Source organism: Oncorhynchus tshawytscha, linkage group LG29 (genome assembly GCF_018296145.1).
Source record: "Oncorhynchus tshawytscha isolate Ot180627B linkage group LG29, Otsh_v2.0, whole genome shotgun sequence".
NCBI lineage: Eukaryota > Metazoa > Chordata > Actinopteri > Salmoniformes > Salmonidae > Oncorhynchus > Oncorhynchus tshawytscha.
The window spans coordinates 9,785,166-9,812,064 of NC_056457.1; the positions used below are offsets into that span (position 1 = coordinate 9,785,166).

Sequence of the window (26,899 nt, forward strand, 5' to 3'; positions counted from 1 at the left end):
GCTAGAAGAAGAGATCTCAGCGACGTTAAAAGAGTGGTCTCAAAGTAGCATAGGCAGTTTTAAGGGTGTGTGTATGAACACTTATGGGAGATTCTAGAGAGATGCCTAAGACAGTGTTTTTCACCACCATCAACAAAACACCAAATTATGGAATCCTCATGGACTAATGGTGTCGCATCCCTCCAATAGAGTTCCAGACACTTGTAGAATATATTCCAAGGGGTATTGAAGCTGTTTTGGTGGCTCGTGGTGGCCCAACGCCTTTAAGACACTTTAAGTTGGTGTTTCCTTTATTTGGACAGTTACCTGTATTTCACATGAGAGGACCTGGGCTGATTAAGTGCTTTGTGGGAGAGAGAAAGGGCACTGAAGCTCTGATGGTAAGAAAGCTGCTCTTGAACACACCACTTCAGTGCTAAAGGACACACTGATTGCTCTATCTGAATGGCTGATCTGACTGGGCCCGGTTGACAAAGGTTAATGGACATCAGTACAAAGGTCAGGGGATGTGTTGCTAAAATTGCTATTTCACTGTTGATGTCAGGTCTTGTTTCTGGTAGGGTGAACTCAGCCATTGGATAGCATGCGGTTTCTTCCTAGATAGCTTCCGTCTAGGGAGATTTTCCTGGCCACTGTGCTTTTGCATTTGCTTTGCTTGCTCTTTGGGGTTTAGGCCCGGTATCTGTAAAGCACTTTGTGGCAACTGCTGATGTAAAAAAATGGCTTTATAAAATACATGTGATTAATTCTCTTTACAGAGTCAAACAATCAATCTGTGGCTGTGTGAGTCGAAATCCTCTTAGTGTAACAGTCAAGCATGAATTGCAAATCCCCCCCCCCCCAAAAAAAGAGTCCACAAAACAAAACCGTTTTATATTTTAGTCATTTAGCGGACCCTCTTATCCAGCATGAATAAGCATGAATCACTCCACAAGACCTGTGACAGATGGATTTATGGACTTGGTTCTCTCCAAGACAAGATGATTGACAGACCTGGAAGTCATGGTCGATTCCGAGAAACACTTCTCCACGTCTCCATTTGTTGCCTTGGTTACCAGTCTGGGACCACACTTCATGGGTGACATTTCCATACTTCAATAACACCTGTGAAATACAGTAAGAAAATCTCACAATTGTACCACAGCTTTGTGATAAAAAAATATACATTTTAAAAAAACATTGTCATGGCCATTGGCTGTATTTTATTCACCATATGGTATATTGTGGTGCAAAGTACTTTTGAGAGACAGAACAAAATACGTTTAAGCTTTAAAAAAACTAAGTCTTTTTAATTTAGATGACAAAATAGGTGCCTTGTTTTTTTTGTTGCATTGTTTTTAAAATACAACTTATTCTCAGTCTATTTAGACCCTTGTTTCCTATGAATACCATTTATATATATTTTTTTCACAGAAACAACGCAACGCTACTTATTTTCTCTTTTCTTGGTGATACATCTGAGAGACTCTATGGGATTCATTCACCTGCAGGGTTCCCACAGTGAAGCCGCTCATGTGATACCAGAATCCCAAGGTGCACTGGGGTCCAGTGGAGGAGATGACAGGGGTCTGCAGGTCGGTGATGTGGCCGTAACCACCGTTGGAGCTGTCTGCATACATGTACCAACCCTCTGGACTGCCACTAGTGTAGCGACAAGAAGAGGGGAGGTTAGAGGTTCACATTATTAACACAATTCGATTGAATTCAAACAACTTTATTTGTCACCATGGGGCAATTCTATTTAAGGCTATAGCCGTGGTTCAGACATGTACAACAAACGGAGACAATAAATAGAGATGACCATGAAAGACAATTACCTTAAAGGGCAATACAAAATATATGATAATGAATATAAACTGTAGAAAGTATTGGTTTATGGGAAATAGGGTTGGGTAAGAACAAATACACTGTAATTGTCACACCCTGATCTGTTTCACCTGTCTTGTGCTTGTCTCTACCCCCCTCCAGGTGTCACCCATTTTCCCCTGTGCATTTATACCTGTGCTTCCTGTTTGTCTGTTGCCAGTTTGTCTTGTCTCGTCAAGCTGAACAGCGTGTTATTTTGTGTCTTTTTAGTCCCTGTAGTCCCATTCTGTCCATCCTGACCCTGCCTGCCATTCTGTACCTTACGGAGTCTGCCCCTGGAGTGGAAGACAGCCTTCGACGCGGCTAGCGGATGCTACGTATACCTGGTGATGCCATTCGGTCTGACCAATGCTCCTGCTGTGTTCCAGGTCCTGGTTAATAACGTTCTCCGTGACATTTTGAACCGGTTTGTGTTCGTCTACCTCGACGGCATCCTCGTCTTTTCCCGCTCAGCTCAAGTACACGCTCTCCACGTCTGACAAGTCCTCCACCGTCTCCCACCCCACACATAGTGTCCGCCCACAAAGGCAGAGGCAGGTCACTGAAACTCATCTATCTCTCCCTGTACTAGACCCAGGCCCCTACAGATTGTCAATCACAGTCATCCTTTACAACCATGGGAGAATAGAGCAGAGGGCTGCGATTCGCTTGACTGCTTTCATCCACCTCCATAAGCTCACAGCTCCCTGGATACCATGCCTCTCCACCCTTCCTACCCAAGAGAGGAGAGGCTCCCCTTGGGCTTGGAGAAGACAAGTTCCCCCTCTCACTTCCATGGCTGCCGGAGCTTAGTGATCGTCTGTTACTGAAGAGTAAAGGACTGCAGCAGGAGTGAGGGAAAGAGGGAGGAGGAAGGGAGGGAAGAGGGATGATTGCATCTGTACTCTGGCCCACTTGCTACAAGAGGAAAGGACAGGAAATGACAGTAATAGAGTGGAGGAGTTGATTTCTGCTCTCACTGTCAACCCCTCAGATAGGCAATCATAGCCCAGACAGGTAACCATCTGAAACATCATTACTCAGTTTCAGAGGATGTCTCAGAGGGCTGTGATGGCGTTTTTGACCCCGGTGTGTGTGTGTGTCTAGAAATGGTAATCGATGTTAATTGTAAAATATATATCTTTCTTTACATTTCCTTAGTATATCACTTATTTTTTTAAATATATTTTGTGATAAAGAAAAGTATGTGCCTCATTTGCATATATACACTGGGTGTATTTCCCTCATGAATAAATTCATATAAATTGGTGGAACAGGGCTGCAACCACAACACACCTGCCGTGTCTAGGCCTACCTGCACTCACCTGCCGTGTCTAGGCCTACCTGCACTCACCTGCCGTGTCTAGGCCTACCTGCACTCACCTGCCGTGTCTAGGACTACCTGCACTCACCTGCCGTGTCTAGGCCTACCTGCACTCACCTGCCGTGTCTAGGCCTACCTACACTCACCTGCCGTGTCTAGGCCTACCTACACTCACCTGTCTAGGCCACCTGCACTCAGCTGCCGTGTCTAGGCCTACCTGCACTCACCTGCCGTGTCTAGGACTACCTGCACTCACCTGCCGTGTCTAGGCCTACCTACACTCACCTGCCGTGTCTAGGCCTACCTGCACTCAGCTGCCGTGTCTAGGCCTACCTGCACTCACCTGCCTGCACTAGACTGCCTCATTAATTACTGTTGTCACATTCTCTTGCATAATTCAACAAGTGTGTCAAGAGAAGGATACCCACGCATTTAAAAATCTAAACTCTTGGCTCTAGATTACACCCATCTATACATACTTTACAATGTCTGCAAGATTAGACATTTTTATTTATATTTATTTCACCTTTTATTTAACCAGTCAGGCTAGTTCTCATTTACAACTGTGACCTGGCCAAGACAAAGCAAAGCAGTATGACACAGACAACAACACAGAGTTACACATGGAGGAAACAATAAACAAGCCAATGACACAGTAGAGACAAAAAAGAAAGTCTATATACATTGTGTGCAAAAGGCATGAGGAGGTAGGCAATAAATAGTCCACAGGAGCGAATAATTACAATTTAGTGGATGAACACTGGAGTGATAAATGAGAAGATGATGATGTGCAAGTAGAGATACTGGTGTGCAAAAGAGCAGAAAGGTTAATCAAATAAAAACAGTATGGGGATGAGGTAGGTAGATTGGGTGGGCTATTTACAGATGGACTATGTACAGCTGCAGCAATCGGTTAGCTGCTCAGAAAGTTGATGTTTAAAGTTGGTGAGGGAAATAAGTCTCCAATTTCAGTGATTTTTGAAATTCGTTTCAGTCACTGGCAGCAGAGAACTGGAAGGAAAGGCGGCCAAATGAGGTGTTGGCTTTGGGGATGATCAGTGAGATATACCTGCTGGAACGTGTGCTATGGGTGGGTGTTGTTATCGTGAACAGTGAACTGCGATAAGGCGGAGCTTTACCTAGCATAGACTTATAGATGACCTGGAGCCAGTGGGTCTAGCGACGAATATGTAGTGAGGGCCAGCCGACAATAGCATACAGGTCACAGTGGTGGGTGGTATAAGGTGATTTGGTAACAAAATGGATGGCACTGTGATAGACTGCATCCAGTTTGCTGAGTAGAGTATTGGAAGCTATTTTGTAGATGGCGTCGCCGAAGTCGAGGATCGGTAGGATAGTCAGTAAGTTTGGCGGCGTGAGTGAAGGAGGCTTTGTTGTGAAATAGAAAGCCGATTCTATATTTTATTTTGGATTGGAGATGTTTAATATGATTCTGGAAGGAGAGTTTACAGTCTAACCAGACACCTAGGTATTTATAGTTGTCCACATATTCTAGGTCGGAACCGTCCAGGGTGGTGATGCTAGTCGGGCGGGCGGGTGCGGGCAGCGAATGGTTGAAAAGCATGCATTTAGTTTTACTAGTGTTTAAGAGCAGTTGGAGGCCACGGAAGGAGTGTTGTATGGCATTGAAGCTCATTTGGAGGTTAGTTAGCACAGTGTCCAAGGAAGTGCCATAAGTATACAGAATGGTGTCGTCTGCGTAGAGGTGGATCAGGGAATCGCCCGCAGCAAGAGTGACATCATTGATATATACAGAGAAAAGAGTCGGCCCGAGAATTGAACCCTGTGGCACCCCCATAGAGACTGCCAGAGGTCTGGACAACATGCCCTCCGATTTGACACACTGAACTCTGTCTGCAAAGTAGTTGGTGAACCAGGCGAGGCAGTCATTAGAAAAACCAAGGCTATTGAGTCTGCCGATAAGAATACGGTGATTGACAGAGTCGAAAGCCTTGGCCAAGTCGATGAAGACGGCTGCGCAGTACTGTCTTTTATCGATGGCGGTTATGATATCGTTTAGTACCTTGAGTGTGGCTGAGGTGCACCCGTGACCGGCTCGGAAACCGGATTGCACAGCGGAGAAGGTACGGTGGGATTCGAAATGGTCAGTGATCTGTTTATTAACTTGGCTTTCGAAGACTTTAGATAGACAGGATGGCTATAGGTCTGTAACAGCTTGGGTCTAGAGTATCACCCCCTTTGACGAGGGGGATGACCGCGTCAGCTTTCCAATCTTTAGGGATCTTGGGCGATACGAAAGAGAGGTTGAACAGGCTGGTAATAGGGGTTGCAACAATGGCGGCGGATAGTTCATCCGAGTGTTCATTTTCAGAAGTTGATTTCATTTTAACGCATTTGATTTGTAAACCTTTCAACTGTATTAAATCATTTGTTTTTTCAATTGGGGTGGCAGGTAGCCTAGTGGTTAGAGCGTTGGGCTAGTAACCGAAAGGTTGGTGGATTGTATTCCCGAGCTGACAAGGTAAAAATCTGTTGCTCTGCCCCTGAACAAGGCAGTTAACACACTGTTCTTAGGCCGTCATTGTAAATAAGAATTTGTTCTTATTAACTGACTTGCCTAGTTAAATAAACATTAAAGAATATATATATATATATATATATATAGTTTTTAATTGCACAAAAAAATCAACACCAACTAAAATAGAGTTAACTTTCTTGTGATGTAATTGCCGAGCCGGTGCGTTAAATCCCAGACGAAACATTGGCATTCTTATAAATGCATCACAAGCCAATGTATTCCACTGAGCCCACTTCAGCCATTACCGGAGTGTGTTTGACAAGTCATTACAAACTTTGCGCGGTCGCTACGTTAACGGGAAAAAACTAAGCAAGAGTCACTTCAGTAAAATGAAAGCCATCAATCCAGTGATATTTAAGAGACAAGTGGATTTTCAGATGGCTAAAAAGGAGTGATCCTCAGGTGGGCATGCACGTTGCTAGTGTGTGTGTGTGTGTGTGTGCACGTATGTGTGCCTGTACTGTACGTGTACGTGTGTGCCTGTGTCTGTGCATGTGTTTGTGACTCACAGGGTGTGGTCGATGACTGGCCGGTGGTACTGCTCTCCGAGGTGTACGGTGTTTCCCTGGTCAGGGAGCCAGCGGAATGAATGGAGCAGAACAGAGGGAGCAGGACTGACCCTCTCCCAGCCACATGCAACACCCCCCTCAAAATCACATACCTCCTTTACTGGGGGACAGAAAGAAAGAAAGAAAGAAAGAAAGAAAGAAAGAAAGAAAGAAAGAAAGAAAGAAACAAACAAACAAACAAACAAACAAACAAACAAACAAACAAACAAACAACCATTAGACAATACCTATGGTCTTTGAAAATTCTGAACAATTATATTTCTGATTCAAGAAAATTCTAGTGGTCTCTGTCTTCTCTGTGGATGAAGAGTGCACAGCAAGGACAGAAATAGGGTGGGAGAGAAAGAGAGAGAAGGGAAAGAGTCCAATAATCAAATTCTGGTCAAATCACAGCCCAAGGCCCATATGTATCAAGCAGATTTGCCTTTGAGACACACAGTTGAAAAGTTTAAATGGGGAGGCAAGACCTTATCCTATATACACACGGTCCCTGATCTGAGGGAACAAGGTCACTACCCACCACAGTGCTGTTCATCCAACCCATCGGAGCAGTCATGTCTAAAGTCACACACCCTGCTCTGGTCCACACACTCTCCGTGCGCACCACACACAAACTTCCCCTCTGGGCAGATGTGGGGCTGGACTGTAGGGGCTTCCGTCGGGGGGAAGGGGGTGGTGGGGCTCATTGAGGGCAGGTCCCCTGAAACAAACACATACACACAACACATCCAACAAACTGTAACTCAATCTAGAGTGGGACACAGTTTTACATGCTGGTGGTAAGGTATAACTACAATCGGAAATCTTCCTGAAGAAAAATGGTGTGCTTACCTCAGCTGTCCCAAAAATGTTTTATGGCAGGGGAAGTAGTCTAAATAATAATAATAAATGTTGAATATTGTTGAATAAGGGTCTTGCTGAAGTATGTATACTAATTACCATTATAGAGCACACAGTCCAGGAAGGACAGGTCATCAATGGCGATGTCTCCATTGAAGTCATCACCGACTGTGCCCTCGACCAGAATCTGCCAACACAAGCAACAATGTATGGCTCTGTGTGTGTGTGTATGTTTCTTTTCCATCTAAGTGCAGTGTGTTATGCTGTACTTTATGGCAGTGTCCCAAATGGCAACTGATTCCCTATGTAGTGAACAGCTATATGGGCATTGGTCAATAGAAGTGCACTACATAGGGAATAGAGTGTAATTTGAGATGCAGTCATATGTCCCTTTCAGCCTCCTCAGCAGGTTCAGCCTATAGCCTGGTAACTGTCGCTCTACCAGGAGAGCAGCACAGTACGGAGAACAATTTACCTCAGAACACAGTTGTAGATTGTCGTTTCAGCATAAACCCAAAACGCTGAGTCCTGAGCAAGTCAAGCACTACAACCAGATATGTAGTGCTGTTGTAGCGCGGGGGAGTGGCACTCCCTCACTTTTTCCTATTAGACAATACACAAAGCTGGTACAAATATTTCTGGAAAATAGATTCCGATAAATTCTAAATAAATACTGTTTAATTACCACAAAAATTCCATGAAAACGGTAGAATGGCAGACTAAATAAATGTGTAGACTATAGCAGCCTATAGGTAGGTAAATGGTGATTTCTTCCTTGTCTTCTCTCTCTCTCTCTCTCTCTCTGGGCCAAATGAGTTGGCCAAATCCGATGTAAGAAGAACCGTTAAAAGACAGAAAACTCTATCAGGGGTTGCTAAAACGGCTGTCCTCAAAAAAGTTTTTTTATGGACTTGGGGTTCATGTCGTACGCACATGAACTCGCCCAACTGTCCATGTGCAAAAATTCTGATCCACCATATGAATCTTACCATCATACCCATGTGATTTAGGATCCAAATTCACTGCCTGTCCTTTCTGCACCAGGGATCGAAGGGGGCTCAAATCACTCAATAACCTTCATGAAGATTTGTCCTACTCATCACTTATTTGTATTGTTACTATTATTACAAATTGAAGATTATCACTTCTCACAACGGTGATCGTTTACAAGATCACACGATTCATTATTATTTTACATAACAGTACCGAACAGTAGCATATACCTCCTCAGTCATTTCTTATCTGAAACTGAATAGTAAAAAAATAACTACTCATGAGGCCAAAACTCAACAACGCGCGGCACTAGGCAGGATATGCAGTGCATTCGGACAGTATTCAGACCCCTTGACTTTTTCCACATTTTGTTAGCTTTCAATCTACAAACAATACCCCATAATGAGAAAGCAAAAGCAAAAGTATTCAGACCCTTTATTTAGTACTTTGTTGAAGTACTTTATTTAGTACTTTGTTTGTCACCTTCAGCAGCGATTATGGCCTTGAGTCTTCTTGGGTATGACGCTACAAGCTTGGCACACCTGTATTTGGGGAGTTTCCCCCATTCTTCTCTGCAGATACTCTCAAGCTCTGTCAGGTTGGATGGGGAGCGTTGCTGCACAGCTATTTTCAGGTCTCTTCAGAGATGTTTAATCCTGTTCAAGTCCGGGCTCTGGCTGGGCCACTCAAGGACATTCAGAGACCCGAACCCACTCCTGCGTTGTCTAGTCTGTGTGCTTATGGTCATTGTCCTGTTTGAAGGTGAACCTTTGCCCCAGTCTGACTTCCTGAGTGCTCTGTACTTTTCTCCGTTCATTTTTTAGATCCTGACTAGTCTCCCAGTCCCTGCCGCTGAAAAACATCCCCACAGCGTGAACCACCACCATGGTTCACTGTAGGGATGGTGCCAGGTTTCCTCCAGACACGACGCTTGGAATTCAGGCCAAATAGTTCAATCTTGCTTTCTTCAAACCAGAGAATCTTGTTTCTCATGGACTGAGAGTCTTTAGGTGCCTTTTGGCAAACTCCAAGAGGGCTGTCATGTGCCTTTTACTGAAGAGTGTCTTCTGTCTGGTCACTCTACCATAAAGGCCTGATTGGTGAAGTGCTGCAGAGATGGTTGTACTCCTGGAAGGTTCTCCCATCTCCACAGAGAAACTCTAGAGCTCTGTTAGAGTGAACATTGGGTTTTTGGTCACCTCCCTGACGAAGGCCCTTCTCCCCCGATTGTTCAGTTTGGCCGGGCAGCCAGCTCTGGGAAGAGTCTTGGCGGTTCCAAACTTCTTCCATTTAAGAATGATGGAGGCCACTGTGTTCTTGGGGATCTTCAATGCTGCAGACATTTTTTGGTACCCTTCCCCAGATCTGTGCCTCGACACAATCCTGTCGCGGATCTCTATGGACAATTCCTTCGACCTCATGGAATGTTTTTTGCTCTGAAATGCACTGTCATTGGTGGGACCTTATATAGACAGGTGTGTGCCTTCCAAATCATGTCAAATCAATTGAATTAACCACAGGTGGACTCCAATCAAGTTGTAGAAACATCTCAAGGATGATCAATGGAAACAGGACGCACCTGAGCTCAATTTCGTGTCTCATAGCAAAGGGTTAGAATACTTATGTAAATAAGGTATTTCTGTTTTTTTGTTTTTTTACATTTGCAAAAAAATTCTAAAAGCCTGTTTTCACTTTGTCATTTGGGGTATTGTGAGTAGGTTGATGAAGAAAAAAAATGTATTTAATCCATTTTAGAATCAGGCCGTAATAAAAAGTCAAGGGTCTGAATACTCTCCAATGCACTGTATGCTTTGATCGAAACAAAATAGGCCTACGAGAAAGGATAATAGTTTGATAACGCCGTATGCTTTAATTCGCTCACAAAACAGTCATTCAAAAAAATCTAAATGCGTATTCCCATGAAACTGATCGAGATCAAATGATTGGCATGCAGTTTAACTTGGTGTTTGAGGGAATTAAAAATGTAAATGTTCTTGTGACAATACGTGTGGGCATAGGCAGACATTGCAATTGGAGGATGCATTTTATGCATAGACCAATTCTACAATGATATTCAATAGGCCAGAAATTTTGATTCAGAAATGATTAAGTAATTATGTTTTTATTGCGCTCCCTCACCTAAAATAAATTGCACTACACCATTTACTCCAACGCCTCTCTTCAAATCCAATTAACTGGTAGCTAGCAAGCTAATGAAAAAACTCCCCCACTGACCACCCCCAGGTCTGTTCTATACTGGACAAAAATATAAACGCAACATGTAAAGTATTGGTCCCATGTTTCATGAGCTGAAATAAAAGATCCCAGAAATGTTCCATATGCACAAAATGCGTATTTCTCTCAAATGTTGTTTATATCCCTGTTAGTGAGCATTTCTCCTTTACCAAGATAATAAATCCATCTGACAGGTATGGCATATCAAGAAGCTGATTAAACAGCAGGATCATTACACAGGTGCACCTTGTGCTCTAAAATGTGCAGTTTTGTCACACAACACAATGCCACAAATGTCTCAAATGTTGAAGGAGTGTGCAATTGGCATGCTGACTGTAGGAATGTCCACCAGAGCTGTTGCCAGAGAATGTAATGTTCATTTCTCTACCCTAAGCCACCTTCAATGTAGTTTTAGAGAATTTGGCAGTACATATAACCGGTCTCCCAACCACAGACCATGTCTATGGCGTTTTGTGGGCGAACAGTTTACTGATGTCAACGTTGTGACCAGAGTGCCCCATTGTGGCGGTGGGGTTATGGTATTGGTAGGCATAAGCTACAAACAACGAATACTATTGCATTTTATCTATGGCAATTTGAATGCACAAAAATACTGTGACGAGATCTTGAGGCCCATTGTGAGGCCCATTTTTTTTTAAAGGTATCTGTGACCAACAGATGCATATCTGTATTCCCAGTCATGTGAAATCCATAGATTAGAATCTAGTGAATTCATTTCAGCTGACTGATTTCCTCATACGAACTGTAAATCTTTGAAATTGTTGCATGTTGCATTTATATTTTTGTTCAGTATATTAGAATTCCACACAGAGTGAGAATTATACCGTGACATTCGGGGGAGCCTATTGGGCCTAATAGTAAAGACATAATTTAACAGTAAACATGTATTACATGTTAATGTGGCATGAACACAACCATTCATGATGTTTTCATCCGATTGTGAAACAAATCACTTCAAAAAGTAGGCTACCTGCGGCTGTGCACGTTCGTCCATAATTCCAGCATCCAAACAGTTACAAACACCATAAGGGTGAGTGAGTTAGTTACAAACACCATAAGTGTAATGACATTTGCTGATTGTCATTAAGCCTACTACAGTGGTGTGTATTCATGGATGCCACGGGAAGCCATGCTTCCCCGAAAAATGTGAACAACTAAAAAAGTATGGAAGAACGTTTCATAATTATCCTTCAATTTGAAAGTGGCTCAATCTATCTCACTGGAGAGGTGAATTGTCATACTCTTTTTGGCCAGACAGTATCAGATACATGGGCTACACATACTGAGACAAAGGGGCACTGTTTCGCTTGCTCAAATGTTTTCTTCGGTGAGGTAGATGCATCTTGCTGTCGGTGCGCGTCCCGGTCAAATTATCAATATTTAGAGACCGCCCCCAAAGTTTGACTTTTGTTGAGTTTAGAGGAACTCATGTCTCATTCAGCAGATCTTACCTCTCCCTTTCTCCCCTGTAATTCGAACTGATAGAGCAACGTGTGAGTGAGTGAGTGAGTGAGTGAGTGAGTGAGTGAGTGAGTGAGTGAGTGAGTGAGTGAGTGAGTGAGTGAGTGAGTGAGTGAGCGAGCGAGCGAGCGAGTGAGCGAGCGGAGTGATTGAGTGGAGTGAGTGAGTGAGTGAGTGGAGTGAATCTCCTCCCCCCTTAGAGGGCTAATTTTACACCTCCTACAGCTCACCTCAGGCCTGAGCCAATTAATCTGGACTGTTAATTGGATGTGAGCTGGAATAAACCCAAGTTTATTGGACAGAGGGGAGATATGCCGAGTCTAGGGAAGAACGTGACAACCCCTGACTACAGCATATTAGCTAGTAACTTAATCAGGCCCTCTTTGCTTCAGTGCAATTAAGCCTTGTTCACACCGCAGACCTTAATGCTCAAATCAGTTTTGTTTTTCAAATCTGTTTTGGAATACTGACTGCCCAAACAGCAAGTTACAAGTGACCAAATTGGATTTGTGTGTGTGTTCAGACAGCAGTCATTTGCTATCATGGCTACGCTAGTTGTCATAGTAACAATGGGTGTGTGCACAGAAGTGTAGGTTGATTGGTGGTGGTGCTCATCACTCAGAGGTTATGTAGCAAGCTATGGCGACAACAGTGCCTGCCATGGACGCTTCCAAGTTGTTTTGAGTGTTCAAAATCATAGTGTAAGGGGGGGATCACTGGACTCTTGAACGAGATGGCCGCATGAACTGAGAGTTCCGTACAAGTCATTTCCAATTCTTAATCTTACCTCCACTTCAAGTTAAACCCTGTTAGCTATAGTCAAAATAGCCATGGCGGCTACAAAAGGCAACGTTACATGTGACATTTTAACAACGGACTCGAGCAATAGCCACCGAAAAAGCCTCCAAGAAACAGCTAGCTTCAGAAAAAAACTAGCGCCATTAGCCAGGAGCATGAGAACACGTCCCTTCCCAAGGCCCAACAACTGCCAACCTCATCCTCTGTTGAAGACATCCTTTTATTTATTTTTATTTTGGCTGCAAGATGAATATGCCCTATAGCCTAACCTAGGCCTACTAACATTTTAGCCTTCTTATACTTTTTCAAGCAGAAATTTGCTTCCTGCAACACTAACTCAAAAAAGTTCTGGGACACTGTAAAGTCCATGGAGAATAAGAACACCTCCTCCCAGCTGCCCGCTGCACTGAAGATAGGAAACACTGTCACCACTGATAAATCCACCATAATTGAGAATTTCAATAAGCATTTTTCTACAGCTGGCCATGCTTTCCACCCGGCTACTCCTACCCCGGTTGACAGCACTGCACCCCCCACAGCAACTCGCCCAAGCCTTCCCCATTTCTCCTTCTCCCAAATCCAGTCAGCTGATATTCTGAAAGAGCTGCAAAATCTGGACCCCAAAAAAATCAGCCGGGCTAGACAATCTGGACCCTTTCTTTCTAAAATTATCTGCCGAAATTGTTGCCACCCCTATTACTAGCCTGTTCAACTACTTTTTTGTGTCGTCTGAGATTCCCAAAGATTGGAAAGCAGCTGCGGTCATCCCCCTCTTCAAAGGGGGGGGGGACTCTTGACCCAAACTGCTACAGACCTATATCTATCCTACCCTGCCTTTCTAAGGTCTTCGAAAGCCAAGTCAACAAACAGATTACCGACCATTTCAAATCTCACCATACCTTCTCTGCTATGCAATCTGGTTTCAGAGCTGGTCATGGGTGCACCTCAGCCACGCTCAAGGTCCTAAACGATATCTTAACCACCATCGATAAGAAACATTACTGTGCAGCCGTATTCATTGATCTGGCCAAAGCTTTCGACTCTGTCAATCACCACATCCTCATCGGCAGACTCGACAGCCTTGGTTTCTCAAATGATTGCCTCGCCTGGTTCACCAACTACTTCTCTGATAGAGTTCAGTGTGTCAAATCGGAGGGTCTGCTGTCCGGACCTCTGGCAGTCTCTATGGGGGTGCCACAGGGTTCAATTCTTGGACCGACTCTCTTCTCTGTATACATCAATGATGTCGCTCTTGCTGCTGGTGAGTCTCTGATCCACCTCTACGCAGACGACACCATTCTGTATACTTCTGGCCCTTCTTTGGACACTGTGTTAACATCCCTCCAGGCAAACTTCAATGCCATACAACTCTCCTTCCGTGGCTTCCAATTGCTCTTAAATACAAGTAAAACTAAATGCAAGCTCTTCAACCGATCGCTGCCTGCACCTGCCCGCCTGTCCAACATCACTACTCTGGACGGCTCTGACTTAGAATACGTGGACAACTACAAATACCTAGGTGTCTGGTTAGACTGTAAACTCTCCTTCCAGATCCACATCAAACATCTCAATCCAAAGTTAAATCTAGAATTGGCTTCCTATTTCGCAACAAAGCATCCTTCACTCATGCTACCAAACATACCCTTGTAAAACTGACCATCCTACCAATCCTCGACTTCGGCGATGTCATTTACAAAATAGCCTCCAATACCCTACTCAACAAATTGGATGCAGTCTATCACAGTGCAATCCGTTTTGTCACCAAAGCCCCATATACTACCCACCATTGCGACCTGTACGCTCTCGTTTGCTGGCCCTCGCCTCATACTCGTCGCCAAACCCACTGGCTCCATGTCATCTTCAAGACCCTGCTAGGTAAAGTCCCCCTTTATCTCAGCTCGCTAGTCACCATAGCATCTCCCACCTGTAGCACACGCTCCAGCAGGTATATCTCTCTAGTCACCCCCAAAACCAATTCTTTCTTTGGCCGCCTCTCCTTCCAGTTCTCTGCTGCCAATGACTGGAACGAACAACAAAAATCTCTGAAACTGGATACACTTATCTCCCTCACTAGCTTTAAGCACCAACTGTCAGAGCAGCTCACAGATTACTGCACCTGTACATAGCCCACCTATAATTTAGCCCAAAGAACTACCTCTTTCCCTACTGTATTTATTTTTTATTTTTTATTTATTTTGCTCCTTTGCACCCCATTATTTTTATTTCTACTTTGCACATTCTTCCACTGCAAATCTACCATTCCAGTGTTTTACTTGCTATATTGTATTTACTTTGCCACTATGGCCTTTTTTTTGCCTTTACCTCCCTTATCTCACATCGTATATAGACGTGTTTATACTGTATTATTGACTGTATATTTGTTTTACTCCATGTGTAACTCTGTGTCGTTGTATCTGTCGAACTTCATTGCTTTATCTTGGCCAGGTCGCAATTGTAAATGAGAACTTGTTCTCAACTTGCCTACCTGGTTAAATAAAGGTGAAAAAAAATACAAAATAAAAAAAATATTTCACCTTTAATGTGAAGTGAGACAATGAACCATTTACAGCGTGTTATATTGTCTGTAGAACATGTAGGCTATTTGGGAGACACATCAACAGGAGGATCAGTGTTGTCAAGTTAATGTTTATGTGTATGATTGCCTTTTTATTCTGTTGATATAACAAATAACTTATCCTATAGATTCCTCTCAGGGATTTGTTCCCTCACTTCTGTTTTTTATTTATTTAACTAGGCAAGTCAGTTAAAGAACAAATTCTTATTTACAATGACGACCTACACCGGCCAAACCTGGACGACGCTGGACCAATTGTATGCCGCCCTATGGGACTCCCAGTCACGGCCGGTTGGGATACAGCCTGGATTTGAATCAGTGTGTCTGCAGTGACGCCTCTAGCACTGAGATGCAGTGCCTTAAACCGCTGCGCCACTCGGGATTAAGCCTATGCCCTTTGGAGGATTTGGAGGATTTATTTGTAGGCCGGGCTATTGCTTTTATTTACTTTATTTCTCCCTCTCCTTTTAACTGTGGCCTGGACGGATGCTACATTGTCACTCAGTTAATGCGGGGCGAAGAGGATGAGGCATTGATCGCATTTTTCGGAAACACAGAATTGCGACTAAGCTTGGGGTTAACAGATCCAACAGGAAACAGTATGTCGAGTTGTTTGGGAATTCGGCTGGGGTGTTCAGAGATTGTTCTTTTTTTTTTTTCATGTGATTGCAGCTGTAACTATTATCCACCTATATACCCAGAGATGACTTGCACTAGAGTTCCATAACTGTACAATGACTTTGACTAGTACCTTTGATCTACTGACATGGAACTGCCATGGGCTAGGTCCTGCAATAAAACAGAAAAAGATACTATGTGCTCTCAAAAAAGAAAAAGCAGACATTGCGCTACGACAAGAGACCTCTGTGATGCCAGTTTAGCAAACACGCTAAACTGAGCAGAGCTTGGGTGGGACAGGTGTGTTTCTTTATCTTTCAAATCTAACAACAGAGGCACAGCCATATTTATCCATAAGCATGTTCCATTCATAATTGACAAAAACACATCTGATCCAGAGGGAAGATTTCCTATAATAACTGGGTCACTGTACGGGCAACCAATTACTATCTTCAATATATACGCCCCCTAACACAGATACTCCCGCTTTCATGTCGAAAATGATAACCCTGTTCAATGAGCATTGCGTTTCCTTTGGCGTGCTGGCTGGAGATTTTAATTGTACCCTCAACTCAGCTCTGAACAAATCATCTCAAGTCCCCACCACAAACCCTAGATCGGCAAAGACGTTGAACTCTCTTACTAAAGAGAATGGGGACTGATAGATATCTGGAGCGAGACTAATAGCTCATCTATGGACGATACATACTACTCCAATGTCCATAACACCTACTCTCGTATATAGTACATTTTTATCCCATAACTTCTGCCACTTGTACAATCGAACCCATAGCACTTTCAAATCACGCCTTTGTCCGCCTCTGCTTTGACCTCTGTAAAAACGTCCCAAGGTCAAAGAATTGGAAATTCAACACCTCCATTTTATAAAACAAAGCATTCCATACATTGGTCACTTCATGGATAGACAACTATACACAAGACAGCAAAGACTTTAATGTTTCTCCGGCCACAATGTGGGACGCTCCCAAAGCCACACTAAGAGGTCATCTATTTGCATATGCTTCCTCTAAGAAAATAGCAAAGGAAGCACACAGGTTAGATTTTGAGGGAGCTGGAATGCTGCAAAAAAACATTGTTATATATATAAATAAAAACAATCAACAGACAGCTCCTCCTGGAGTCAACTAAAAGCAGCCAAAGCCAAACTAAACTTGGACTATACTCGAGAGATAAAAAAATATGTTTTCTTTACTAAACAGAAATACCATGAGTATAGCAACAAGCCTAGCAGATTGTTTCCATGCCAATTTAAAACAGATCATTTCAATCATACAATCATGGCAATCCGAACAGAAGATGAGGTCACTTGTGATCCAGATAAGATACATTTTACTTTTCATGATTTTTACTGCAAATTATATACTTCTGAGAGAAAACATACAGAAGCAGAACTCCATTCCTTCATAGAGGAATCTCGCTACCAAAACGATCGGAGACCGACCAAGAAGATCTCGACTCCCCCTTCACTCCTGAGGAGGTCCTAGAGGCAATTATTTCCATGCCACTTAACAAGTCCCCAGGCCCAGATGGATTTCCCAGAGAGTTCTCCAAAGCTTTTTGGTCCCAGATAAGGGATAAGGACCCTCTATCCTGTTCATACTTCTAGCCCATAAGCTTGTTGGTTTTCGATTACAAAATAATGACCAAATTGCTTGCCAAAAGACGAAACACTCTTCTTCCCAAAATAATAAAAGGGGACCAAACCGTCTTTTTAATATTATAGATCAGGTAAACGCACAAAAGACCCCTGACCTGCTGGCTTCACTGAATGAGAAGGCGTTTGACAGGATGGAGTGGAGCTTTCTGTTCTCCGTCTTAGAAAAGTTCAATATGGGCACCAAACTTTAGTAAATGGATTAAGTCCCTATATTCTCATTCAAATGCCATGGTGTCTACTAACGGTCTGAACTCTCACAGATTCCCTTTGAGATGTGGAACAAAACAAGAATGCTCGCTGTCCTCCTGCTCTACTTGTTGGGGGCGGAGTTGATGAGGAGCGATCCAAGTATTATGGGGGTTTCTGCAGGTGGCCGTCAGAACAAGATTTCCCTCTATGCGGATCATGTCTTGCTCTACATATCCAATCCTGAGAAATCCCACCCTCCCATTTTAGACACAATTGCTCACTACGGCAAGTTGTCAGGATTTAAGATATATTTGAACAAATCCATTGTTTTCCTTCTCAATCTTCGACTCACCAGCTCTATGAAGACACTTCCCGTTCCAATGGAAGACACAGGGGTTTCAATACCTTGGAATCTTTGTAACACCAGATCTGAATTGCCTTTTCAAGGAAAATTATCTCCCACTTCTGGATCGAATCAAGAATGATCTCCAAACCTGGATTTCCATCCCAATTAGCTTAGTCGGAAGAATCATTGCTATCCGTATGAACATCCTCCCTAGATTGAACTATTTATTTCAGATGCTCCCATGTTATCTCCCAGTTTCTTTTTTCTAAACAACCAACCAACGCATCACCAAATTTATATGGGACAATAAAAAAACCTAGGATCAAGTTCTCTATTCTTTCGAAACCTGACTCTAAGAGTGGTTTTGCACTTCCCTGCCTTCAATTGTACTACAAATCCACAACATGTTAACATGGATCACAAACAGACAAGACTCAATGTGGATTCAGATAAGAGGCCCAATCCTGTGGTCCATTGCCCCTAAGCTCAATTATATTCAGGAATAATTTTAGCGAAGTGGGCAACATACCCAAAACCTTTGTGATTTACAACATTCTACTAGCATGGAGGGACTGTAAGAACATACCTCGGCATTTCCTCACAGATATGCTCTCACTCACCTATAACATGCAACCCAAACATGCCCAAAGCCCTGAGTGATGCCAACTTTCATCTCCGGCATACTCTCGGGATCAAGACCGTGTCAGACCTGTTTCATCAGAACACAACTATACTGAAATCCTTTCAAGAGTTCTGCAGTGAATTCAATGTGCCAAGATCCAATTTAAAACATATATCTTCATACTAGACATGTCATTTTCCTCATTCACTTCCAAGGGGAGCTATGGAGCTCAGCTGAATGAAGTTGAGACCCTTCTTGCTACAGCACAATCCACCAAAGGCAAAATCTCCTATATCTATAGACTCCTTTCTGAGAATGTGGGCTCCTCCTTTACCCCTTTGAAAATAATCTGGGAAAAGGACCTTTGTCTGACTATCAGTGAAGAGTTGTGGGGCGGATGTTTGCAACAGGGTGTACTGCTCCTCTACTAAAATAAAAATGTTTTGTTTAATACATTTGTTTTTACAAATTTCTCTATAGAATGAATACAGACATTTCTCCTGATTGTAAAAGGATGTACATCTGAAAGTGGACTTTGCTGTATATTCATGTATTTTGGAGTTGTAGAGAGATTATCAGATTTTGGCAATCTATACATATTGCTGCACAGAAAATACTAGATGTACAGTTTGATATAACCCCGTTTCTCTATCTTCTCGATGCCCAACAGGACTTTGTTCTTGATCCAGACAGAGAAAATGTGTTTAGGACTATCACATACTATCATTATCTATTGTGGGCTTCTAATTCTTCTCCTACATTAAACATGTGGATTGACCAGACTGTTGATTTTCTTCCTCTTGAAAAGCTCACTTATGACCTCCACAAGAGACAGCCCAGGTTTGATAGACTCTGGTCTCCACTACACAACTATATTTTAAAATTGGACAGAGCGAATGGGGTGATTAGGGAAATGTGTGTATATACTGTAGATGTTGTGCGAGGTGCTGCAAAACAAATTCCTCGCTCGTTGTCTCAGCTAAAGCTGGAAATAGCTATGATCACAGATAGTGCTGCTGCAAATATGTTGGTTTTGTTTTATTTATTAGATAAAACACATCTATGTCTGACACATCTGTGGATGTGGAATGTGTTCTGTTTGTTAATAAAAAATGTAATCTTTTTTTTTTTAAAGAAAATCCTAGTGTAAGAACACTTTAAAAGCCTCAAAGGATAAAAATATGCAACTTTCAAAACAAGTCATTTTTGGCTATCTACAGCAGTCAACTAGCTAGCTAGGTAGCTGTTACGCTTTCTAGCACAATCACTCATTTGTTTATAAACAATTAACAAGCCTGTTAGCTACAACTTGTTCTTGTCAAAAATGTCAGAGTAGCTAGCAAGCAACAGGATGTGCCAAATAACAGTCTAAAAACCACTTGAGGACAAATAAATCAGATCAAGTTGCATGGCCAAGAATCAGATTTGTATCTGATTTCAAATGACCTACAAAGGTGGTTTGAAATGTCCATTGAAATATCTGATTCAAATGTGCTTTTTTTGGCTATTCAGACTGCAGGAAAAGAACAGCTTCCAATCAGATATGCAAAAAAAATGCCAATGTGAACAAGGCTTTAGAACCACGAAGAACTCAAGTGAGGACTGTTTAACTACAGCATGCAATTTGTGTTGTCCAATTGGAAGTGAACAGTTGACCGACTGATGTCAATGTGGACTGTTTTCTGTTGAGTCTCAAAGCAGTGGCGGGTATCTCTTTAGGAGGTACAAGTGTGGTTTAATAGCAGAAATACCACTAAACCAGCCATCCCTCAGAAAGGCTCACCAGACGACAACATCAATAAACCATCACATATAAAGATTCTCTCTGGCACTAATTTGAAGAGTTTTGAATGAGTTACCCACAGGGTTGCAAAAGAGGGAACTTTCCCCAAATTCCCTGTTTTTCCAGAAATCCTGATTGGACGATTCCCCAATTTCCTGCTTATTCCCTCCTGATTCCAGGAAACTTCCAATCTGGGATTTCTAGAAAACCTGGGAATTTTGGGAAAGTTTGCCAGAATTTTGCAACCCTAGTTACCTGGAAGGGCTTGGCGCTGTTGAGGTAGAGAGTTTTCCTGTGCCACAGATTGCCCTGGTCGCCATAGCGCACCCACAGCATGTGACCGTGGCCAGGCTTGGTGGTCCTCATGTACACGGCCAGGCGGAACACATGAGACCCAAACATGTGGTAGTGGAAGCGGAACACACAGGGGTGGCGGGGGCCTGTGGCGATGCTGGGCATTCCGTTACCATTGTGGAGGGTAGGCTGGAACACTGGGCTGACCAGCACAGCCGTGTCCTTAAACTCCTGGGGGGCAGAGGACTCGATGTACAGGTAGTGACCGTTGACGTTGCCCAGGGTATGGTCCTTCCAGGGGCCAGTTTGGAGGGTGGGCGTTGGTCCCTGGATGTGCGTCCAGTCAAAGATGTCACCTCCCTTGTGGCTCTGCTCCTGGGTCCAGCTACACAGTCCTTGTTCAAAGTCACAAATCAGCTCCGCGGCTGAGAGAGGAAGAGATGGAGAGGAAGACAATATTGACAGAGAGAAAGAGTTTTCCTGTTATCGTCCCACAAAATATGGTGCTATAAGAGCAAAGTGCTTAGCCAAAATGTTACTATTTTGTTGTATGTTCTAGTATCTCACACATGTACTGTACATTCTATTTTGATTGTATGGTTGCCTATGTGTCTGTCTGTGTGAGTATGACTCACAGCAGTCCTCCTCGTCCGAGCCATCCCCACAGTCGTCCACCAGGTCACAAAGCTGCAGGTGCTCCACACATGCCCGGCTCCGCAAGCAGTGGAAGTGGGTGTGGCTGGGGCACTGCCCCGCCTCCACCGCTGGGGGCAACAAGCAGTTCTGGAAGCTGATGTCGTCCAGGGCGGAGACTCCATCAAACACGCCCAGGCTGAGCTTAGCCAATAAGAACTGGAAGGGCTGAGTGATTCGGCCCAGCTGCACCGTGACCCGGTTCCAGTGGTTCCCTTGGTTATAGAGGGTTTGCCACAGCACAGTGGTGTTGTCCATGCCAGCGATACGCAGGTACATTTCTGCAGCCCCCACCGAGATGCCGGAGTTATAATGCCTGGGTGTGTGGGGGTAGAGAGGGATAATTGTGTGCGTCCCAAATGGCAAACTATTCCCTCTATAGTGCACTACTTGGCTCTGGTCAAAAGTAGTTCACTATGTAGGGAATATGTTGCAATTTGGGACGCAGTCATTACATACTACTGATACATAACAGCCATTTGACCAGGCTGGTTTGCAACCCATCAGAGTTTTCTGTTGAAGTGTACTTCATTTCTTGAGACGAGGTAATGATTTGTCCAGGAATGATAATGTAACATGCCGGACATTAAACGTGAACATTTCTGCTTGCTCTGGAGAAAATGAAATTGATCAACCCTTGAACTGCAATTTTCTGACAAATGTAGCATTCCAATCATCCAAAGGAAATATACAATCTGTCTTCTGACAGGGATGTTAAACAGCCATAAAAGTGTCATAACATGACCGATTCAGATGCACGTCTCACTACTGACTGAAGCTACGAAATGGGATATGCTCATAGAGCAAAAAGAGAGGGAGAGAGAGGCAGAGCTAGTGAAATACTGCACTTGAACATCTATAACTCAAATTGGCAGTCTAAAACAGCAGAGCTTTAGATAGGCCTGTGATATATCTACAGACCAATGAGTTCAGGAGAAATTCAGCGTTATCTCAATTGATGCCTATTCTGTTGAGAGAGACAGCGGTAAATATTTTGTATGTAGCACAATGTCACGGTGCCCCATAGAGAAAGTGAGCCACTGTACTGAGATAATCAAAAGCTATACCCTGAGGCACCCCAGTGTGGAAATAACATCAGACCCATTACTGAACCATGAGGAATGGAATCTTCTAATGCCGTTTGTAAGATAACAGGGTCATCATCCTCACCAGAAGGTCATGGTGCACCCAGAGGCTGACTGGTGGTACTGGGGGCCCCGGAGAAAAGCCTTCTGGGAAATACTGCTACTGTTCTTCAAGACAAACATAAAGTGGCCTGCAATGAGAAGGGAAAGCAGAGGAGAACTTTACAACAGCATAAAAACCTGAAAATAGCAGAGCTGAGAGAAATGGACGGAGAGAAGGAAGGAGGGGGAGGGAAGGAGGGGGAGGGAGGGAGGGAGGAAGGAGACATCCCATATAAAAAATAAACATGAGGAAGAAGCCATAAAGGTACAACAATTAACCTGACTATCCTGATTGCAAAAAAATATATATTTGAAAATGCAGAGGAAGAAGAGCACATAAAGTTTGGGAGTGGGTGAAATATTGCGCAGAGGTGTGTGGTTTTTAATACCAGGCGGGAGAGATGTCGATTTCCCCTCTATTATTCAGATGGCTGAGAAAGCGTTTCTCTCTCTCCAGACGCCGCTGCTCTCTCTGGCTCTGTACTTACAAAATTACCAGCCGGGGCATTTTCTGAAGAAGTGATTGATTTAATCTGTGAGTAATATTATTTTATTCTGCCTCTTATTTCCAAACCGACAGCGTCGAGCCGACACCACACAGCCTCTTATCAGGCAATCACACCTCTGTGCTTATTCCATTAGCTCGCTCTGTGGGGGGTGGGGGAGATAACTATTTTCAGACCACAGTGTTGCCTAGCTCTGGTTCAAGGTGTTAGGTGCGATTTTCTGACACTGATGCTGTTAGGAAGAAGCACGTAACACCCTGGACCAGAGCTAGCGTTACTGTGCTGTTTGGAGTGTTGTGTGGTGTTGTGTTGACAGCGACACCTTCCTCCTACCCTGGCTGCTGTTGGTGGAGTGGTCCAGAGGAGGGATCTGGCCCTGGTGGTCCAGTGGTACGGTCATTGCTGAGCCCCTGACCCAGTCGAAACCATCCCCCTGGGCAAAGCCATACTCATGCCAGCCACAAGAGTCACTCTCAAAGTCACAGAAGGAGCCTGGGTGAAGAGAGAGCATAAGTAAGTAAGTGTATTTCAAGCTTGCTTGTGTTCTTCTCTGGGATTTCTGTGTACTTTTTAAACTGTAGTAATGTTTTACCGCAAAATAAATCAAATCAACAAGACAATGGATTCAATGGCATCGAGCAGAGGGAGGGTCAATGCTTTCCTATGGTGAAATGCAATAGGAATGGAACTGACCCCCATTCTGGCCTCCGGACTACATTTGACTAATTCATAGCTTCAACTACATTGGACAATGAAGAAGTACTCTTACATCAAACTTCAACAACCTGAAGGATCAAACGTCATCATTTCTGATATAGCCTACAACTGTAGCAGAAAAAAATGATGAAACTACAAAAAGACAGAAGCTTGAGCACAGCACCTGGGATACGCCCAGGGTTGTTTATGGTATTTGGAGTTTGTTGTGTTTGTTATTTGGCATTTTTGGCAACAGGGTTCTTACGGCAGCTGGCTGCATCCTCCCCGCCAGGACAATGTGGGGTGAAGTCACACACCTTGCCCTCATCAATACACTCCCCACTGGCACAGGTAAAGGAGGAGGGGGGGCACAGAAGGACTGGGGACAGAGGAACACTGCTATCTGGGGCTGGGAATGAAAGCAGATAAAGAACATAGAAAGGAAGGAATAGACATATCACATGGCAAGACAATGCTATTACTGGTAGCAGTAAACAATGTGGACTAGGGACAGTGTAGAGGCCTTTCAGACAGTGTCCCAAATGGCATTGTATTCCCTATATAGTGCACTACTATAGGTCCTGGTCAAACGTAGTGCACTACAGTGACTTCAGAACGTATTCACACCCCTTGACTTTTTCACATTTTGTTGTGTTACAAAGTTTTAAATGGATTTATTTGTATTTTTTTGTCAACGATCTACACAAAATACTCTGTAGAGCTTTGAGGGCACTATGGTGTTGAACACTGAGTAGTCAATGAATAGCATTCTCACATAGGTGTTCCTTTAGTCCAGGTGGGAAAGGGCAGTGTGGAGTGCAATATAGATTGCATGATCTGTGGATCTGTTGAGGCGATATGCAAATTGAGTGCGTCTAGGGTTTCTGGGATAATGGTGTTGATGTGAGCCATGACCAGCCTTTCAAAGCACTTCATGGCTACAGACGTGAGTGCTACGGGTCGGTAGTCATTTAGGCACATCGGCTGCGGAGAGCGGGATCCCACAGTCTTCCGGAACAGCTGGTGCTCTCATGCATGTTACAGTGTTATTTGCCTCGAAGCGAGCATAAAAGTAGTTTAGCTCATCTGGAAGGCTCGTGTCAATGCGCAGCTCTCGGCTGTGCTTCCCTTTGTAGTCTGTAATGGTTTGCCAGCCCTGCCACATCCAACGAGCATCAGAGCCGGTGTAGTACGATTCGATCTTGTATTGTCCTGTATTGATGCTTTGCCTGTTTGATGGTTCGTCGGAGGGCATAGCGGGACTTCTTATAAGCTTCCGGGTTAGAGTCCCGCTCACTGAAAGCGGCAGCTCTAGCCTTTAGCTCAGTATGGATGCTGCCTGTAATCCATGGCTTCTGGTTAAGGTATGTACTGTATGTACGGTCACTGTGGGGACGACGTCATCGATGCACTTATTGATGTAGCCAATGACTGATGTGGTGTACTTCTCAATGCCATCGGAGGAATCCCAGAACTCATTCCAGTCTGTGCTAGCAAAACAGTCCTGTAGCTTAGCATCTGCTTCATCTGACCACTTTTTTATTGATCTAGTCACTGGTGCTTTCTGCTTTAATTTTTGCTTGTAAGCAGGAATCAGGGGGATGGAATTATGGTCAGATTTGCCAAATGGAGGGCAACGGAGAGCTTTGAATGCGTCTCTGTGTGTGGAATATAGATGGTCCAGAGTTTTCTTCTCCTCTAGTTGCACATTTAATACGCTGATAGAAATTTGGTAAAACGGATTTAAGTTTCCCTGCATTAAAGTCCCCTACTAGGAGCTCCGCCTCTGGGTGAGCGTTTTCTTGTTTGTTTATGGTGGAATACAGCTCACTCTGACTGTGGTGGTATGTAAACAGCTACGTAAAACACAGATGAAAACTCTAGGTAGATAGTGTGGTCCACAGCTTATCATGAGATACTCTACCTCAGGCGAGCAATAGTCCGAGACTTCCTTAGATATCGTGCACCAGCTGTTATTTCCAAAAATATATAGTCCGCCGCCCCTTGTCTTACCAGACGCCGCTGTTCTATCCTGCTGGTGGTATAGCGTGTAGCCAGCCAGCTGAATGTTGATAGTGTTGTCTTTCAGCCACGACTCCGTGAAGCATAAGATATTACAGTTTTAATGTCCCGTTGGTAGTTAAATCTTCCGCGTAGCTCATAGATTTTATTCTCCAAAGACGTTTGCTAGCAAAATGGAGGGAAGTGGGGGTTTATTCGATCGCCTACGAATTCTCAGAAGGTGGCCCGCCCTTTGGCCCCTTTTTCTCCACCTCCTCTTCACGCAAATCGCGGGGATCTGGGTCTATTCCCAAGAAAGCAATATATCCTTTGCGTCGGGCTCGTCAGACTTGTGAAAGGAAAAAATTATTCTGCTAGTCCATGGTGAATAATCCCAGTCCTGATGTCTAGAAGTTATTTTTGGTCATAAGAGACGGTAGCGGCAACATTAGGAACAAAATAAGTAAAAAAATAAATAGCAAATAAACAAACAAAAAAACACAAAAGGTTGATGGACACATAAAACGTCTGCCTTCCTCTCCGGCACCATTGATACACCATCCAAAGTGTAATTAAGAACTTCACCATGCTTAAAGAAATATTAATTGTCTGCTTTTTTTACGTTTACCATTCTACCAATAGGTGCCCTCTTTGCAAGGCAACCTCTGTGGTATTTGTGGTTGATTCTGTGCTTGTAATTCGCTGCTCGACTGAGGGACCTTACATATAATTGTATGTGTGGGGTACAGAGATGAGGGAGTCATTCACAAAATCATGTTAAACACTATTATTGCACACCGAGTGAGTTCATGCAACTTATTATGTGACGTGTAAGCAAATGTTTCGTCCTGAACTTATTTAGGCTTGCCATAACAAAGGTGATGATTAGTTATTGACCCAAGACATTTCAGCTTTTCATTTAAAAAAAAAAATCTAAATTCTTTAAAAAGAAACATAATTCCACTTTGAGATTATGGGGTATTGTGTGTAGGTCAGTGACAAAATTCATAATTTATTCCATTTTAAATTCAGGCTGTAAAGCAACAAAAGTCCATAAGTCAAGGG

The 26,899-nt window shown here is 43.5% G+C and overlaps 1 protein-coding gene across 2 annotated transcripts in view; it reads right to left on the reverse strand.

Moving 5' to 3' along the window:
- Nucleotides 1-26,899, reverse strand: part of malrd1 (MAM and LDL receptor class A domain containing 1) — a 121,099-nt gene that overhangs the window by 71,307 nt on the left and 22,893 nt on the right. For both annotated transcript variants that reach the window (XM_024393049.2, XM_024393050.1), the window contains exons 6-15: nucleotides 24,099-24,242; nucleotides 23,471-23,629; nucleotides 22,615-22,720; nucleotides 21,387-21,760; nucleotides 20,713-21,176; nucleotides 7,238-7,325; nucleotides 6,819-6,998; nucleotides 6,239-6,398; nucleotides 1,485-1,641; nucleotides 994-1,104 (exon numbers count right to left, since the gene is read on the reverse strand). In XM_024393049.2, the coding sequence (XP_024248817.1) occupies nucleotides 994-1,104; nucleotides 1,485-1,641; nucleotides 6,239-6,398; nucleotides 6,819-6,998; nucleotides 7,238-7,325; nucleotides 20,713-21,176; nucleotides 21,387-21,760; nucleotides 22,615-22,720; nucleotides 23,471-23,629; nucleotides 24,099-24,242 (1,943 nt within the window). The remainder of the gene's footprint in view (nucleotides 1-993; nucleotides 1,105-1,484; nucleotides 1,642-6,238; nucleotides 6,399-6,818; nucleotides 6,999-7,237; nucleotides 7,326-20,712; nucleotides 21,177-21,386; nucleotides 21,761-22,614; nucleotides 22,721-23,470; nucleotides 23,630-24,098; nucleotides 24,243-26,899) is intronic.